Source organism: Entelurus aequoreus, linkage group LG08 (genome assembly GCF_033978785.1).
Source record: "Entelurus aequoreus isolate RoL-2023_Sb linkage group LG08, RoL_Eaeq_v1.1, whole genome shotgun sequence".
NCBI classification, from domain to species: domain Eukaryota; kingdom Metazoa; phylum Chordata; class Actinopteri; order Syngnathiformes; family Syngnathidae; genus Entelurus; species Entelurus aequoreus.
In genome coordinates, this window is record NC_084738.1 from 27,555,936 (window position 1) to 27,573,173 (window position 17,238).

Genomic DNA, 17,238 nt, shown 5'->3' on the forward strand with positions numbered 1-17,238 from the left:
ACCACAGAGGTGTCAGGGGCCCACTCAAATGTTAAAACTGAGTTAGTAATGTTACTCTTGATTTTATTCGTACTTAAAGATTATATCTAACCAACTTTGACTTACTCAGTGGCCTAGTGGTTAGAGTGTCCGCCCTGAGATTGGTAGGTTGTGAGTTCAAACCCCGGCCGAGTCATACCAAAGACTATAAAATGGGACCCATTACCTCCCTGCTTGGCACTCAGCATCAAGGGTTGGAATTGGGGGTACTAACCAAACATGTTGCATGCTCATAAATAACTGACGTAAAATACATTAATATACAATGATGTTGTGCTAAATTAAATAAACTTAATTAATAATGACATTTTTTCTTAACTAAACTGTGAATAAAATTAAATTGCAAATGAAAATACAGCTTCACCATTTTAGTCATAATTTTCGCGCTAAAGAAACTTCTCTATGACTTTAGCTATATTGTCTGATATTGTCTTTACTGCCACAAGTGGTGGAAAAGTGTATCACAACTGAGTACCGCTGTAACCCATACAAACCACAACTGAGAAACAGATATTTTTCAGGCGGCCCCGGCCCTTTGGTTAAGAAACACTGCGGTAAATAAATATGATTAGTAAGATTATAGCATTTTAGCTAGCTCTACAGAAAGCTGTCCAACTATAATACGTTGACAAATGCTCATAATAATTATATTTCTAATAATGAAACATTACATTTTTACAAATTCAGTTTTTCAATCTAATTACCCCAACAATAGCTCTTGAAAGAACGCTAACCCCTTAGCAATGTCAGCTACAGGACATTCAGTAAAAGCTACAAGCTAATTCCAACCATGCGAATAATACAAACAAGGAACTTTTTACCAGCATTGTGCTATTTTTATTGCGTAGTTATCGGTTGAGTTTTATGCTTAAAGAATGGTTGCATTTTGTTTCAAATGCCTGTTCCAGTAAAGTTGGTGTGACCTAACAAAAGACTGAATGTGTAATTAAGTTTTTTTGTTTTCGTGTCTCAGGTCCGGCAGTGTGAAGAATCACTGGGATGAAATCTACTACTTTGTGGAAAATTTAGCAGAGAAGTTCAAAAGGTAAGCACGTTTTCTTTGCTGACAAGAAACTGCCAGTGAGATTTGGTTAAAGCAAATTCACATTGTAGAAAAGGTTGTATTGTCACCAAAACAAGTTTTAGCTACAAATAAATACAAACACACTTTTATTGTTTTTGTGTGTTTTACAGGTTTTTATTTTCAACTTTTTTTTTACGGATTCACCTTTTACGGTTTTGTTTATTTTTTTCTCGGTTTCAAAATAATGGCAGTGTTTTAGCATGGGGGGGGGCGGGTGCCTGTGGGCGGGGCTTATAACAAGTTTACCCAGAAGTAGTTTTACTAGACTTGGGCTTGCAGGTAAAACGCCGTAGAAAATGAGGACAGAGGGCGTCAAAATCAAGTTGAAAAAAAAATTCTAAATATGAAATTGTGAAGCAAAAGTTGTGTTTTACATTTATCTTGAGTAGGCCTATGTGTGTTGCTGTCGGCAGATTTATTTCCTGCTCAGAGAGAGAAATCTTGTAATTTTTAAGACATAATATAGTGATATTATTTTTAGTAATATATAGTAATATAGTTTGTTTTATTACTTTTTGACGACTTACCTAATTGGTAAAGCACTCTGGTCAACTTTGTTACTTACAAAATTGGTTTCATATATGCAGTAGATTTCAGCACTAAGAGGTTGTTTACATTGCACTACACACCTGTTTACTGCACACAGATCTGATTTTTTGCCAGTCGAAACGCTCCAAAGTGCTTCAAATCAGATCTTTTGGCATAAGATTCAGGCCACATCAGAAGGTAGTCTGAATCCGATTGGAATTTGGCCTTTTCAAATGTGACTTCAGTGTGCGGCGACCTGAATGCGACCCGTATGTGACCTTTTCGTCAGCTTAGGGCGAGCTACGTCACTCATGTGCGCCGAGAAAGACCTGTCCGCTACCTCAATAGTCCTATGTGCCAAAAGAACCCGATAAGACTCCTTCTTCAGCTTGACGGCATCCCTCACCGCCGGTGTCCACCAACGGGTTCTAGGATTACCGCCATGACAGGCACCAACTACCTTGCGGCCACAGCCACCAGCCGCCTCGACAATAGAGGTGCGGCACATGGTCCACTCGGATTTAATGTCCAGCACCTCCCTCGTGACATGTTCAAAGTTCTTCCGGAGGTGGGAATTGAAACTCTCTCTGACAGTAGACTCTTCCAGACGTTCCCAGCAAACCCTCACAATGCGTTTGGGCCTGCCAGGTCTGTCCGGCATCCTCCCCCACCATCGCAGTCAACTCACGACCAGGTGGTGATCGGTAGAAAGCTCCGCTCCTCTCTTCACCCGAGTGTCCAAAACATGAGGCCGCAAATCCGATGACACAACTACAAAGTCGATCATGGAACTGCGGCCTAGGGTGTCCTGGTGCCAAGTGCACATATGGACACCCTTATGTTTGAACATGGTGTTCGTTATGGACAATCTTTGACGGGCACAAAAGTCCAATAACAAAACACCACTCGGGTTCAGATCCGGGCAGCCATTCTTCCCAATCACGCCTCTCCAGGTTTCACTGTCGTTGCCAACATGAGCGTTGAAGTCCCCCAGTAGAACGAGGGAATCACTCGGGGGAGCACTCTCAAGTACTCCCTCGAGTAAATCCAAATAGAGTGGGTACTCTGAGCTGCCGTTTGGCACGTAAGCGCAAACCACAGTCAGGACCCGTCCCCCCACCCGAAGGCGGAGGGAAGCTACCCTCTCGTCCACCGGGTTGAACTCCAACATGCAGGCTCTGAGCCGGGGGGCAACAAGAATTGCCACCCCAGCCCGTCGCCTCTCACTGCTGGCAACGCCAGAGTGGAAGAGAGTCCAGCCCCTCTCAAGAGAACTGGTTCCAGAGCCCTTGCTGTACGTCAAAGTGAGTCTTCGAGCTGCTCTTTGTCTGATCCCTCACCTAGGACCAGTTTGTCTTGGGAGACCCTACCAGGGGGCATAAAGCCCCCGGACAACATAGCTCCTAGGATCATTGGGACACGCAAACTCCTCTACCACGGTAAGGTGGCAGCTCAGAGAGGGGTGATCATGTATGCAGTAAACCCGCCACCCACAAGGGGAAACAGCGAAACATATATGTCACAGTGACGCAGCAGTAGGGTGAGTAGAAGAAGTCTACTCATTCAGCCCTGGGAAAGAATCTAAATTAATGGCAAAAATCGGACTTTTAACAACGACTGGACAACAAAATATGAATGTTTTGCCCCGAGCAAGTGCTCCAGTCATTGTTTTCTGGCGGACCTTTTAAGCGACGGACACATTGATGCAGACAATCAGCAACAATGGTAGAAATCTCAGCGTGTAAACCTCATCACCAAACTCGGTCAAACATTTGTAAGTAGATGTAATTTGTGCATAAAGATATTTATTTTGTTTTGTTTTGAAATTGCTGACTTCGTGATGTCTTTTGTTTTCGTGGTCGTGTTTTTTTTGCCTGAAAGTAACAATCAACCCTCTAACAAATGTAGTGCTAAATTTGACCATTAGAGGGCGACAACGCTAATTGTGATAAGTCACACACAATGTATAGTATAAATGATAAATGGGTTAAAGTTGTATAGCGCTTTTCTACCTTCAAGGTACTCAAAGCGCTTTGACAGTATTTCCACATTCACCCATTCACACACACATTCACACACTGATGGCGGGAGCTGCCATGCAAGGCGCTAACCAGCAGCCATCAGGAGCAAGGGTGAAGTGTCTTGCCCAAGGACACAACGGACGTGACTAGGATGGTAGAAGGTGGGGATTGAACCCCAGTACCAGCAACCGTCCGATTGCTGGCACGGCCACTCTACCAACTTCGCCACGCCATGTGAATGTTGTGTAATTTCTATGTGTTTATTGTGTGAATATCCATATTAACACTTAACCTTCTATTTTTATTTATGTAAAATACACAATGAACGTTATACTTTTGTAATGTTAATGTTATGTTTATATTTTCAGTCTAACAAACCTAAATGAAGGAAGAAGTGCAAAGAAATAAAATTAAGGAAGGAAAATAATTCAAAAGAAGTAACATCGATCCTCAACATATTGTTAACTAACTGCACACGCTGGAAACGAGTAGCGAGGGTGGAATAATGGATTTATTGACAGTGCAGTGTGAAAGCTGATGTGTTTACTTTGCAATTAAGTGAACGCAGTCTCGAAGTAATATATCCTGCGGAGACACTTTCTGACGAAACATCCACACCTCGGGCTCTTAAAACTGTGGCCCTCTTCATTATGTAGTTGAATAGCCCTGTTCTACAGTGTTTTACCTGCGAGCCCAAGATGAATAAAACTCAGTTTGGGTAAAACAGCCCTGCACGGAAAACACCGCCATTAATTTGAAATGGTAAAAAAAAGAAACGAAACCGTAAAAAAGAGAAGGGAATGTGGAAAAAAAAGTTGAATATGAAAACCTCTGAAACACACAAAAGCAATAAAAGTGTACATAAATATGAATATTGGCATCGAAAACATGTCGTGATACAAAAAAATATCTACTAAAAATATTGTTGTATTTTATCAACGTTTGTATTTATTTGTTGCCAAAACTTGTTTCCGTGCCAATAGAACTTTTTCTACAATGTCAATCTTTTTCCCAATACCAAATCTTACTGGAAGTGTTTTGGCTCCATATTTTTCAAGCTGAAAGGAATATTTCCTGTGAGATTCCAACAGTTGAAAGGCAAAGTATAAAGTAGAAAAAGTATTATTTTTTATAACTAAAACCTCAAGTCATGTCTTTCATCCGCACTGGACTTCCTGGAGCCCCACAACAAAGATCTCCAAAGAGAAACTTAAATAGCAGTGCAATAAAACTAAATGTGTCCCTTGGACTACTACATCCCAGCATATGTTAAAACACTTAGCACGATGATGTATCAATAATCATTTATGACTGTGGCCCTCAATGGTCTGTCTTTGTATGAAAGGAAAGCAATCATGTTATACACAAAAATGCCTGAATCAGTTCCTTTCCTTTTTTGACCCTGAAATAAAAAAATGTCAAAATGCCAAACAGAAGGTAACAACTTAATAACAAGTTAAATGTTTTATTTTAATAATAAAATGACGGCAGTCATTTTCATTACATTTTTTTTCTAATATAAGTGATTTGGCCCACTTATATGAATATAACAATTATAATCTTGTTTCTCATGAGCTGTGTGCTATAGTGTTTTATATCTAGGTGGGGGTCTAGTTTTGGAAGTAATGTGTACTCCTTTCAGAGATCACATTTAGTTCCGCTTAATATATCTTTTTATTAGCATTTCTGTAACCTGGTAACAGCATTCCATGATTACTATTCATATGACAAATTAACATTCTTAACAAAAGACAGTATAATAAGCACATCTGTTTGGGGAGTCATAGTGTAATAATATTAAAGTACCAATGATTGTCACACACACACACACACACGAGGTGTGGTGAAATTTGTCCTCTGCATTTGACCCATCCCCTTGTTCACCCCTTGGGAGGTGAGGGGAGCAGTGGGCAGCAGCGGAATCATTTTGGTGATTTAACCCCCAATTCCAACCCTTGATACTGAGTGCCAAAAGGGAGGTAATGGGTCCCATTTTTATAGTCTTTGGTATGACTGGGCTGGGGTTTGAACTCACAACCTACCGATCTCAGGGCAGACACTCTAACCAATAGGCCACAGTTGGTTTAAGCCTGGATTGTACGGCAGACAATGACCAGTTTTGCTAGATAGAAGTTTTTTTTAACTTTGTTTTTACTATGTTTTTGTTGTAGTTACGGCCGACAAACATTTTGCTCAATAAAGTGATGGATGGAATTCCTGCCCTCTTGAAAGCGTCTCTACAGATGTAATAATTTAACAGTGTTGACGAACATTGTTTTCTCTGTTGTGGCCGCTTGCCACCACCTGTTACTCACAGTTGTGTTGCAAAATCATACAGAACAAATTATCTGTTTATTTTGTTTATAGTTCAGATTTGATTTTATATAAAGTTCCAACGATAGTCACACGCACACAGGTGTGGTGAAATTATCCTCTGCATTTGACCCATCCCCATGTTCACCCCCTGGGAGGTGAGGGGAGCAGCAGCGGTGGCAGCGCCCGGGAATCATTTTGGTGATTTAACCCCCAATTCCAACCCTTGATGCTGAGTGCCAAGCAGGGAGGCAATGGGTCCCATTTGTATAGTCTTAGGTATGACTCGGCCGGGGTTTGAACTCACAACCTTCCAGTCTCAGGGCGGACACTCTAACCACAAGGCCACTGAGCAGGTGTGCGCAGCATAGATTTGCTTTGCGCACCTTAGAAGGAACGTTAGACGTAAACCACAAAAAATCTAATATACCGTATTTTTCGGAGTATAAGTCGCTCCGGAGTATAAGTCGCACCGGCCGAAAATGCAAAATCAAGAAGGAAAAAAACATATATAAGTAGCACTGGAGTATAAGTCGCATTTTTGGGGGAAATTTATTTGATAAAACCCAACACCAAGAATAGACATTTGAAAGGCAATTTAAAATAAATAAAGAATAGTGAACAACATGCTGAATAAGTGTACGTTATATGACGCATAAATAACCAACTGAGAACGTGCCTGGTATGTTAATGTAACATATTATGGTAAGAGTCATTCAAATAACTATAACATATAGAACATGCTATATGTTTACCAAACAATCTGTCACTCCTAATCGCTAAATCCCATGAAATCTTATACGTCTAGTCTCTTACGTGAATGAGCTAAATAGTATTATTTGATATTTTATGGTAATGTGTTAATCATTTCACACATAAGTCGCTCCTGAGTATAAGTCGCACCCCCGGCCAAACTATGAAAAAAACTGCGACTTATAGTCCGAAAAATACGGTAAGTAACGTGCAAATGTGTGTATTACATTGAATTATATTGCTTTTTACGAAAACCCATGGCTCATACTGTACATATTCTCCCATCTCATATGTTTGCCCCTATATTAGTGGCTTATAGTTAGTATACAGTTAGCTATTAGGAAAAACAACAGAGTCATTATTGAACAGAATAAGTCCCCAGTCCTATCATTCGACATACTAAGCTCAGCTCAGTGGCCTTGTGGATAGAGTGTCCACCTTGATATCGGTAGATCGTGAGCTTAAACGCCAGCCGAGTCATACCAAAGACTATAAAAATTGGACCCATTACCTGCCTGCTTGGCACTCAGCATCAAGGGTTGGAATTGGGGGTTAAATCACCAAATGATTCCCGAGCGCGGTCAACGCTGCTGCTCACTGCTCCCCTCATCTCCCAGGGGGTGAACAAGGGGATGGGTCAAATGCAGAGGACAAATTTCACCACACCTAGTGTGTGTGTGTGTGTGTGACAATCGTTGGGACTTTAACTTAACATATGGAAAGCAAATATCATTTGTTTTTAAGAAATACAATTTGGTGAAAGTCTGTTTACTAGTGAGGGCCTGGTTGTAGTTTGCCTCCAGTTTTTTGTTTTGACATCGCCGGCCAAAACGTTATCATAACCAGCCATTAGAGAACATTTCACCTAAATGTTGCATTCTTAAATGAGACATACCTTAATCTCCGGGCCATAGATCGCACCTAAAAATATAACCTGCACCTACCTAAATTTTGGATAAATTTCATTTGTACATATGTTTGCCACAGAAGTCTAAAAGCTACAGGTATAAACATTTAAACATGATATATTTACACAGGCGATTGCGTTCATTCACAAATGTAACAAAAGACGGTGCGTGTAACACGGCATACAGTCATCTACAGGAGAAGTCCTTCTTGAACTTGTCTTGTTCAGCGCGTGGTGCTCCGACCTTTCGGGACTAGTTAGTGGCGGTGGATTTCCGATCCGTGCGGCGTCTGTTTCCTTTTTCAATGGCTGTGTCGATCGTCCTCTGCTTTGGGGCAGCGTTGTGCGTATTTTGTCGTGTCTTTTTCATGACGGGGATGAGTCCATCTCGCGCTAAATGGCGGGACAATTGTGTGAGTGTGTTTGATTTAATGTGAACAATTTCTCACTGCGAATGTGACGCATTGGGAAATTTCATTGGTTTGATATCCATCCATTTTCTACCGCTTGTCCCTTTCGGGGTGGCGGGGGGTGCTGGAGCTTATCTCAGCTGCATTCGGGCGGGAGGTATGATGGGCCTAAATTTATTGCCGGCATTTGAAGCTTGTGACCTAGATATCCATTAATTAGCCACAGCTTTTTAAAAGCGCAGGGTTCAAAGCTTGGGGAAAAAGTAGCGGAAATGATGGTACTGTTCTATGCCATTTTTTTCACCGATTGAAATAGCAGCCACTGTATGTGTAGCTGTGCAACTAACCACACTGCAGCTGTGCTTCGTTTCTGGTCCTAATAGTGGTTTTGATAGGCAATTTAGAGCAGGGTGTCAAACGTACGGCCCGAGGGCCGGATCAGGTCCACGAACAGGTTTTATTCGGCCCGCGGGATGAGTTTGATAAGTATAAAAATTAACCTGAAATGTTTGAATGAAAGAAACAGCTGTTCTAAATGTGTCCACTGGATGTCACAATAGCAATTCTTTATATCTTTGTAGATGATGCTTCATATGTACAAAATAAACCACATGATGTTAGTACATCAGTCGAGGAAAATGATCAAACTACATAAATAACATCCTGTAATTTGATTTTGATATAATTTTTTTATCTTGGTTGATTGAAAATTAACACCAATGAGTTGACTGATGAACATTATTACATAATTTATTTAGAAAATATGAATAACGACAAATAATTGATTAACCGCAACATGTACGTGTAAAAGAAACCAACAACATTATGATTTGTACAATTTCAGAATGTGCTTGTTCTATTTTTAAACAAAGAACATCTGACGTTGTCTTTCTTTTTAAGTTATCGTGCCGTGATTTTACCAGTCCGGCCCACTTGGGAGTAGATTTTTCTCCATGTGGCCCGTGATCTAAAATGAGTTTGACACCCCTGATTTAGAGACTCCAATTGACTTTTAACGAGCATGTTTTTGGGAAGTCTGATGAAGCCAGCGTAGTCAGAGAAAATATACACACAAAGGATCACACAGGCACATTAGAACTACACACCCGCCATTGCGGTTTGAAAATTAAAATGCAAGCTGTTTCATTATTGAGTATGATAAGCCATATTAATAATAATAATAATAATAATAATAATAAACAGTTGTAAATTACTGTTACAATGATCAAAATATGTGTATAGAAATACAAGTGAATGTCGTCTTTTAATAATGTGTCATTAATGTGATAATTGTTTGTTCTTTTTTCTCCTTTTCCAGTCCCATGCTTAGAATGTCATTCATTACTTTCTCATCCAGAGCATCTACCATCCTCAAGCTTACTGAGAACAGGTAAGCGATAGAAGTCCTTTGACTAATAATCTCATTAGGCACAAATGACTACAGAAATGGATGACACTGCAGCGCCGTTTGCTCTCACGCGAGAGGAAGCAATCGTCAGCAAACTGAATTCAAAGCATGGCACCAGAGTGAAAGCAGATGTTCCCCGCTCAAACTGACACCCAGCTGAAAATGAACCCATGTGACTACCTTACTGTTACTGCATGAAGCAGTTTGGCTTTTTATAGACTTGATAAAAAACAACTTAATTGGATACAGGCTTTGCATGCGTATGCGTGAAATTATCATTGCAATCATCTTTGCAGGGTGGACATCAAAAAGGGGCTGAATGCGCTTAAAAGAGAGATTCCAGGTGGAGACACGTTCATGCATCTTGGACTATATAGGGTAGGCTACTGCCGTTTTTATTTATGTACAAGACAATATGTAGGTTATTGATGCACAGTCATTTTAATTTGGAATTTTCATCTTTTTTTTATCCTGATTTATGCTGTATGTACACTAAAATCCCAAGATGAATATGGCATCCATGCCCATGATGAGTGTGTAAACTCCTGACCACAATTGTTGGTTACTCACCCACACTAGTTTTTAGAATGACAACAACAAAAACACTGTAAGGAGTATCAGAGAAGCTTGTTTACACACACTATTTATGCAATTCAAACACAACTCTGCATTGCATATAAAACAGCACATGATTGCACAACGTGGTTGTTTTTGGCACTTTCTTACCAACACTGTCTTGTTTTTAAAGGCAAATGAGCAGATTTACCAGGAGAACTTTGGTAAGCACATATTGATTTATTAATACAGTTTTTTCCATTTGCTTACACACAATCTTACTAACTGTGTGTCTTTTTTCAAAAGGATTTACACACTTTTCCAAACACAACATTCAATTTTATTAATTCCTAGATTATTCGCAAAATGACACACTTCGATCAAAACATATGCCCATTCATTAAAATAAAGCAAGCATTTGTAAAAATGCAGTTTTATTGTAATCTCACTCACACAGACTTCAAATGATAAGACACTATTGGAGTGCGTTACCCAGAACAGTGATATTGTAAAAAACCCTTTTTTAATAAAAGAAATCACATGTTTCGGGCATTTTGCCCGACCTTTTTAGCATATGTTAATTACTGTAACTTGACAAAATATATTGGCAAATCCATAGCAATCGTCATTGTTTACTTTGAAGTGGGCCTATACGTAAGGACCAAAAGAGAAAGAAAAATATCCTGTAATCTTTTCAAGAAGTGCTCAACAATGATGCTGCAAACTGAAAATATGGATTTTTACCACAGTCAGGTAAAGTAACATATCACAGTTGTCAACAATGACATGCAGTACAAATTAAAATCTGAGACAAATAAAAAAATCTGGAGATAAATAAAAATGACAGCAAAAAGTATAGGCTACATGTGCAGACTTAGGCAACAGCAACTCTATGAAAGAACATACTTAAAAACCTCAGTTACTGATTCTAATCATCACTTGCCCGTCTAGCTGGATCAGGCCATGGTATCTCATCCACATCACATGTGCAAGATGGGAAGGTGTGTGTGAAGCATTGTGTGTATTATTTCGCAAAAACTGTGAAGCATAGTCTATGCCTAATATTAGGCAAATCTGCACAGTGGTTTTGTTTACTGTGTGTAGACTTTTGTTAACTGTGTGAAAATTTTAAATTTAGTGTGTAAGCAATTGGAAAAAACTGTTAAAGGATGTCTCACAAATGTTATGCAGCTGTTGGCTTAATTGATGATAAATGTATTTATAGTAACAGAACTGGCAAGAGCTGCTAAACAGAGAAATAGCAAATGAAATGTTTCTGCTAGCACAGTCAAATGTTTTGGGGTTCCATTGACTTTGGTTGAGACTATAGCATCGCTTGTTTGTATTTCCCAGGCAAGGCCAGCGTGATTATAGCACTTACAGACGGAGAGCTGCAGGAAGATCAACTTATCACTGCGCAGCAACAGGTACTGTAGCAACCACACCATAAAGTTGTGCCTGAGGCACATTGCTACGGTTTTTACACGTTGCACTTTCTGGAGGCAGGGAACACCCAGCGTTTGGTTTCATGGTTTTCTGGAAATAATCCTGACACAGATTGTTTTCCAACAGGCCGAGCGAGCCAGGTCTCTCGGAGCTATCGTGTACTGTGTTGGCGTCAAAGACTTCAATGAGACACAGGTATACTAATGCGCAAGAGAACACAGATCTAATACTCTAGATGACAAAGTTCAACATGGAGCACGGAAAACGGATTAAAACTGAGTTGTTTTGGCCATTTGTTTACACAACAACAGAGTTTTGTAGCCTGAAAAAACAAACATTTAAATACAAGTGAGAGTATAGGCTGAACGCAGTTATCTGCAACTAAAATGGTGGAACACTGAACTATTTGGTTTCCCAGGAAAATTAGTTGGCTTATAGAACATTTTCCCAGCAAAGTTTGCAGAGAATAAATAAGTGAAAATGTAAAACCCACACAATACACGCAGCTACAAAATAACATTGACAACCACCGGTCTGGCATGTGCCAACTTGTCCAAAATTCAGAAATTCATTTAAAATGTCACCCAAATTCCGATTCCATTCACTGGAATTTGAAGTTGGCAAACAGGAGCTAAAAATGCAAATTCAATTCGATATATACGCCCCGCGACCCCGAAAGGGACAAGCATAATATTGAACTCCATGAAATTTCGAACAACTCTTTGTACTTAGTGTTGTCATGCTAGGTGCTTACATGCTAACAGTTTGCAGGATAACAGTCAGCATGTTAACATTTTAAGACAATATTGTATGAATAAAACAAAGAGCACTGGATATTGTTACTTGGCGCTATATTGCTAGTATGCTAACTGTTGGCATTTTACCATTTTAGTCAATTTTGAAAGTATAAAACTAAGTGCATGGATATTGTTCATTTGTGCTAGCATGCTAAATGTTGACAGAGGTATAAAAACTAATTTTGCACAATGTAAAATGATAAATGGTCTGTATTTATATAGCGCGTTATGATGCACGCACCATTTTATTTCAGTGGAAATGGAAATTATTTTAACAGCTTTTGTAAAACTTTTCAAAATCTTAACAGCAAATGTAATACTTTCCCCTGTTTTCCAAGTAGGGAACGAACATTAAGTTGGTTAGCAATGCAAAAAAGTGCTGAGATAAAAAGACTAGATTTCAGGGGTTAAAATACTAAAAACTAGTGAAATTAATTAGTTGCATGGACAGATAATTTTACTCGATAAGACATCCTAAATTAATATTTGTATATCGAGAATTTAGCAAGACTTTTATTATTTTTTAATTTGAATTATTATTAAGCATATTCGAGATGTTGCAGAATCTTTAAACAAGATATTTTACGTTGGGAAAAATCATTGGTATCTTATTTGAAAAGTTATTTCTCAATTCTAATAGTTTTTAAATAGAATAGAAAAAAATAACTGTAACTATAACCTATTTAATTATTGATGCTAAAATTAAGATTAGTCACTGACTAAAATAAGTAAATAGCTCTTAAAACTAGGGACATTTCTATAAATAACATTTTAAATCTTGGCATGTGGCAAATCATTTGCAGTATATCTTCTCATTATGATATATACATTATCTACTAAACATGTAAGGAAATATATAAAACTGTGATGTTCTGTAAAACATAGAAAGGCTAGGTGTGATACTGCTAACAAACTGTGCTGCAAACATACTGTAACCTATTTTGCTCATATTTGGAACATTTAAAGTTCCACTCTTGGAACCGACAAAGGGAATCTGGAGTGATGTCCAACATTGTGTTGACCTCATTTTACCGAACTGTTATTGAAAGATTTTCTGTAAACAATGCATTATTTCTTCCTCCTTTGTACTCACAGCCAATGTCTCTCCCCTTATGTCTATAGCTGGCGACTATTGCAGACACCATTGAACATGTGTTTCCTGTTATGGGCGGCTTCCACGCCCTTAGGGGTGTTATTGATTCGGTAAATAAAGTCTTCTCTGTGCAAGAAAAGCATGTGTAGAATTATTATATTCACAGTGAATTGCTTCCGACATGATGTTAATGATATGCTTATTGATTGAAATTATGGAATGCCAATGAAATAAGCATGCACATTTTACATACTGTGTATTTTTCTCCCTTTTTCCCCTTCCTTCAGATCATCAAGAAATCTTGCATTGAGATTTTGGCAGCGGAGCCCTCCAGTGTGTGTGCAGGAGGTGGGGGCTGCTACACACACACACACACACACACACACACACACACACACACACACACACAGTTAATGCTATTACAGGATACTTGGCTTCCTAATGACAAACCCAGACTGAAAACCAATACGTAAATGGACATCCAGGTTACAAGTAACTGCTATATAGTACCAGACAACATTCTTTTGTATCCTGCCAAGATATATTGACTGTCATGACATGAAAATATGACTAGAACAACTATACTGTAAGTATAGTTTTCAGTCGAGTACTTTCAGTTTCAATTTGGCCTGTTCCTTATTGATTAAAACCTGGAAATTTTACATTTGTTTGCCAATATGCTGAGTGATCCCAGACTCATTTTACTTACCTGAAGAAACAAACTACACCATACACCTGAAGGTCAGCTACATCTGCTGCCACCTTTAGAGTTGAACATGATCAACCCAGTATCGAATGACATTTGTCTTGTGAAAATGTGTCTCTTGGCATGTAACCAGAATCTTTCCAAGTGGTGGTGAGGGGCAACGGGTTCCTCCACGCCAGGAACATCGACCAAGTGCTCTGCAGCTTTAAAATCAACGACACCATTACAATCAGTAAGTAGACTGTACTCCTAAATGACACATGTTGCAAAATTATATTTTACTTCATGTGCCTTTTAGATGAGAAGCCTGCCGGTGTAGAGAATACGTTCTTGCTGTGTCCAGCTCCTGTCATTGATGAAGTCGGGAAGTAAGTTTTTTTTAGTAATGAATCTTAAAAAGGAGCTATGCAAATACATCATATTATTTTCCCTGTAAAATATAAGCATCTCTGCAAATGCATGTACAGCTTTTATCCATTTGTTCTGCCATGATTTACAATAAAGCTAAACTAGTAAATCAAGACTTGAAATTTAAATATTTATGGATAGATTTCATAATTTACCATTATTTCATGCACATCCCATTCATGCATTGAATGTTATCCACGACATGATTTTGCCTGTCATGAAACAAGCTGGAAAATGTGTATTTCCTTTCTCTGTCATGTTGTAATGCGTCCTTCTGACCACGAACTACGATGCCAAGTGCTATAGATTTAAAATAGTAACTCTATATTGGATTTTTGTATTGCAAGTTATACCGGTATTAATGTGGATGATATGCTATGATACGGCCCTAGTGAAAAAGTATATCATCACTGTCACGCTTCAAATAAAACATACCAATTGTATATAAAAAAATAATTTAAAAACAAACCAATTGTTCATGTTCATGAGCCAATCAACATATTTTGTACGTTTGTGAATATCACAACCTTTCAGTCTTTTCAATACATTTGATACATTGAATGATGTAGAACAAAGAAAAATACAACTAAAGAATCAACAGAAGAAAATTCATACACAGTTTTAATCATAATTTGCATTTTTTTTAAACTTTTTAACTTTTTATCTTCTAATTCTCCTACAGTGTCCATTGTAATAAATTATGCAAATAAGGGAATTATGTCATCAATCCACTTCAAGCAAAGTTTATGACAGTCTATTGCTACTTTCCTTACTGAAGAGTTGGCAACACTGGAAGATGAAGAGAGATCATGAGAGATTGAGGACGGTGAGGATGGAAATGTAGACGAGATACAAATTGAGAACACAGATGCTAATTTCTGGTTCATTAAGACGAGCATTAGGAGGCCACAGTGCAGGGAGAGCTGTTGGCGGTGAGGACATCAGTCTTAAAAATAAATCAACATTAAAACAGGCCAAATCGATGTTTGAAAAGGCCAAGTTTTTTTTCAAATCTATCAAGCCACTAAAGTCTCACTCGTGTCAGTTGTAAAACTTGGCAGCCCTGCTCAAACAACACCAAGAAATGTTTCGTAAAGTGTAGCTGGAACCACAGTACAGCCGGAAGTAAGCAGCTACTATCATAAAATTAACAAGTAGACTAATAAGAGTTTAGAGCAGTGGTTCTTAACCTTGTTGGAGGTACCGAACCCCACCAGTTTCATATGCGCATTCACCGAACCCTTCTTTAGTGAAAAATAAAATGTTGTTTTTTTTCAAATTCAAGACAAAGTTACATGTTTTTGGTCACACTTTAGTATGGGGAACATATTCTAAGTAACAAAGACTTAATTTAGAGTTATTTGGTTAGGGTTAGGGTTAGAGGGTTAGAGTTATAATAAGGCCATGCCGAATAAGGCATTAATAAGTACTTAATAATGACTAGTTAAGAGCCAATATGTTACTAATTTGCATGTTAATAATCAAGTAATTAATGGTGAATATGTTCCCCATACTAAAGTGTTAACATGTTTTTTTACTGGTGCACAAAATGAACCGTGCATGAACATCACCTTGTTCAAACAACAAAACCAACACAGTGCATAAACTCACAACAAATTACACACCTGCAAATCAGTGGAACTTCTGCTGTTGCCGTATCCGTAATATGCCGATAGGGAAAAGTTTTTATCTACACGATGAGTCGTGTGTGTCTTGACCTCCACCGAACCACTGAGCCCGACTCACCGAACCCCTAGGGTTCGATCGAACCCAGGTTAAGAACCACTGGTTTAGAGAGAGGATAATATAACAGTACAGGACATGTGAGGTGATCCAAATCGATCCATAAATTGGTGGTGTCAATATCAAGGGTCGTTTCAGTATATGATTAATACTTAAGTAATTAGGTTGACATTTTTATTTCATAAAAAAAAAATTTAAAAACGGTCTGTTTTTTTATGTTTACACAGTCAGGGATTAATTCCCTGTATACAGGAGGACTTCAAGGGCAAAAACCAAAGGATTTAAAGGAGTAGAAGATTAGGTTTAGCTTTTGTTTAAAGTTAAGTAAAGTCCCAACGATAGTCGCACACACACTAGGTGTAGTGAAATTATCCTCTGAATTTGACCCATCCCCAGGTTCACCCCCTGGGAGAGTGAATCCATCCATTTTCTACCGCTTGTCCCTTTATTTTGGTGATTTAACCCCCAATTCCAACCCTTGATGCTGAGTACCAAGCAGGGAGGCAATGTGTCCCATTTTTATAGTCTTTGGTATGACTCGGCCGGGGTTTGAACTCACGACCTTCCAGTCTCAGGGCGGACACTCTAATCACAAGGCCACTGAGCAGGTCCTTAATTGTGTACTATTTACTTTGTTTTGCTCAAAAAATATATGTGATAGAAAAGTATAAGGATTTAGTTTAATTATTGTGTTGATATTGTTAAACTGGCATTACATTCACAATTGATTTATATATTTTTTTACAGTTAATAAATGTGATCGGTATCTGTATTGGATGATCAGTAACCAAAACTCTGGTCGGTATCAAAACCCTGATCGGAACATTATTTTTTGCAAAGGCAATAATGTGACATCTCAACAACCTGGAGTCATGACGTACACTCTAAAGCTTTTATTATTGATGCATTGGCAGAGAGGTCGTTAAAACTTCTGTTTCCCTGCCTTGAACTCACAGAAGAGAGCTTCTCATCTGAAATTCTCTGTAACTTTCCATCACTTCATGCATCAACACCTAACCATCTGACA

The 17,238-nt window shown here is 38.6% G+C and overlaps 1 protein-coding gene across 1 annotated transcript in view; it reads left to right on the forward strand.

Moving 5' to 3' along the window:
- antxr1c (ANTXR cell adhesion molecule 1c) overlaps window positions 1-17,238 on the forward strand; it is a 71,233-nt gene that overhangs the window by 23,045 nt on the left and 30,950 nt on the right. The window contains exons 2-11 of the mRNA XM_062054949.1: window positions 1,013-1,084; window positions 9,374-9,445; window positions 9,760-9,841; window positions 10,212-10,242; window positions 11,372-11,445; window positions 11,591-11,659; window positions 13,384-13,464; window positions 13,642-13,702; window positions 14,194-14,292; window positions 14,359-14,428. Coding sequence (XP_061910933.1) covers window positions 1,013-1,084; window positions 9,374-9,445; window positions 9,760-9,841; window positions 10,212-10,242; window positions 11,372-11,445; window positions 11,591-11,659; window positions 13,384-13,464; window positions 13,642-13,702; window positions 14,194-14,292; window positions 14,359-14,428 — 711 coding nt within the window. The remainder of the gene's footprint in view (window positions 1-1,012; window positions 1,085-9,373; window positions 9,446-9,759; window positions 9,842-10,211; window positions 10,243-11,371; window positions 11,446-11,590; window positions 11,660-13,383; window positions 13,465-13,641; window positions 13,703-14,193; window positions 14,293-14,358; window positions 14,429-17,238) is intronic.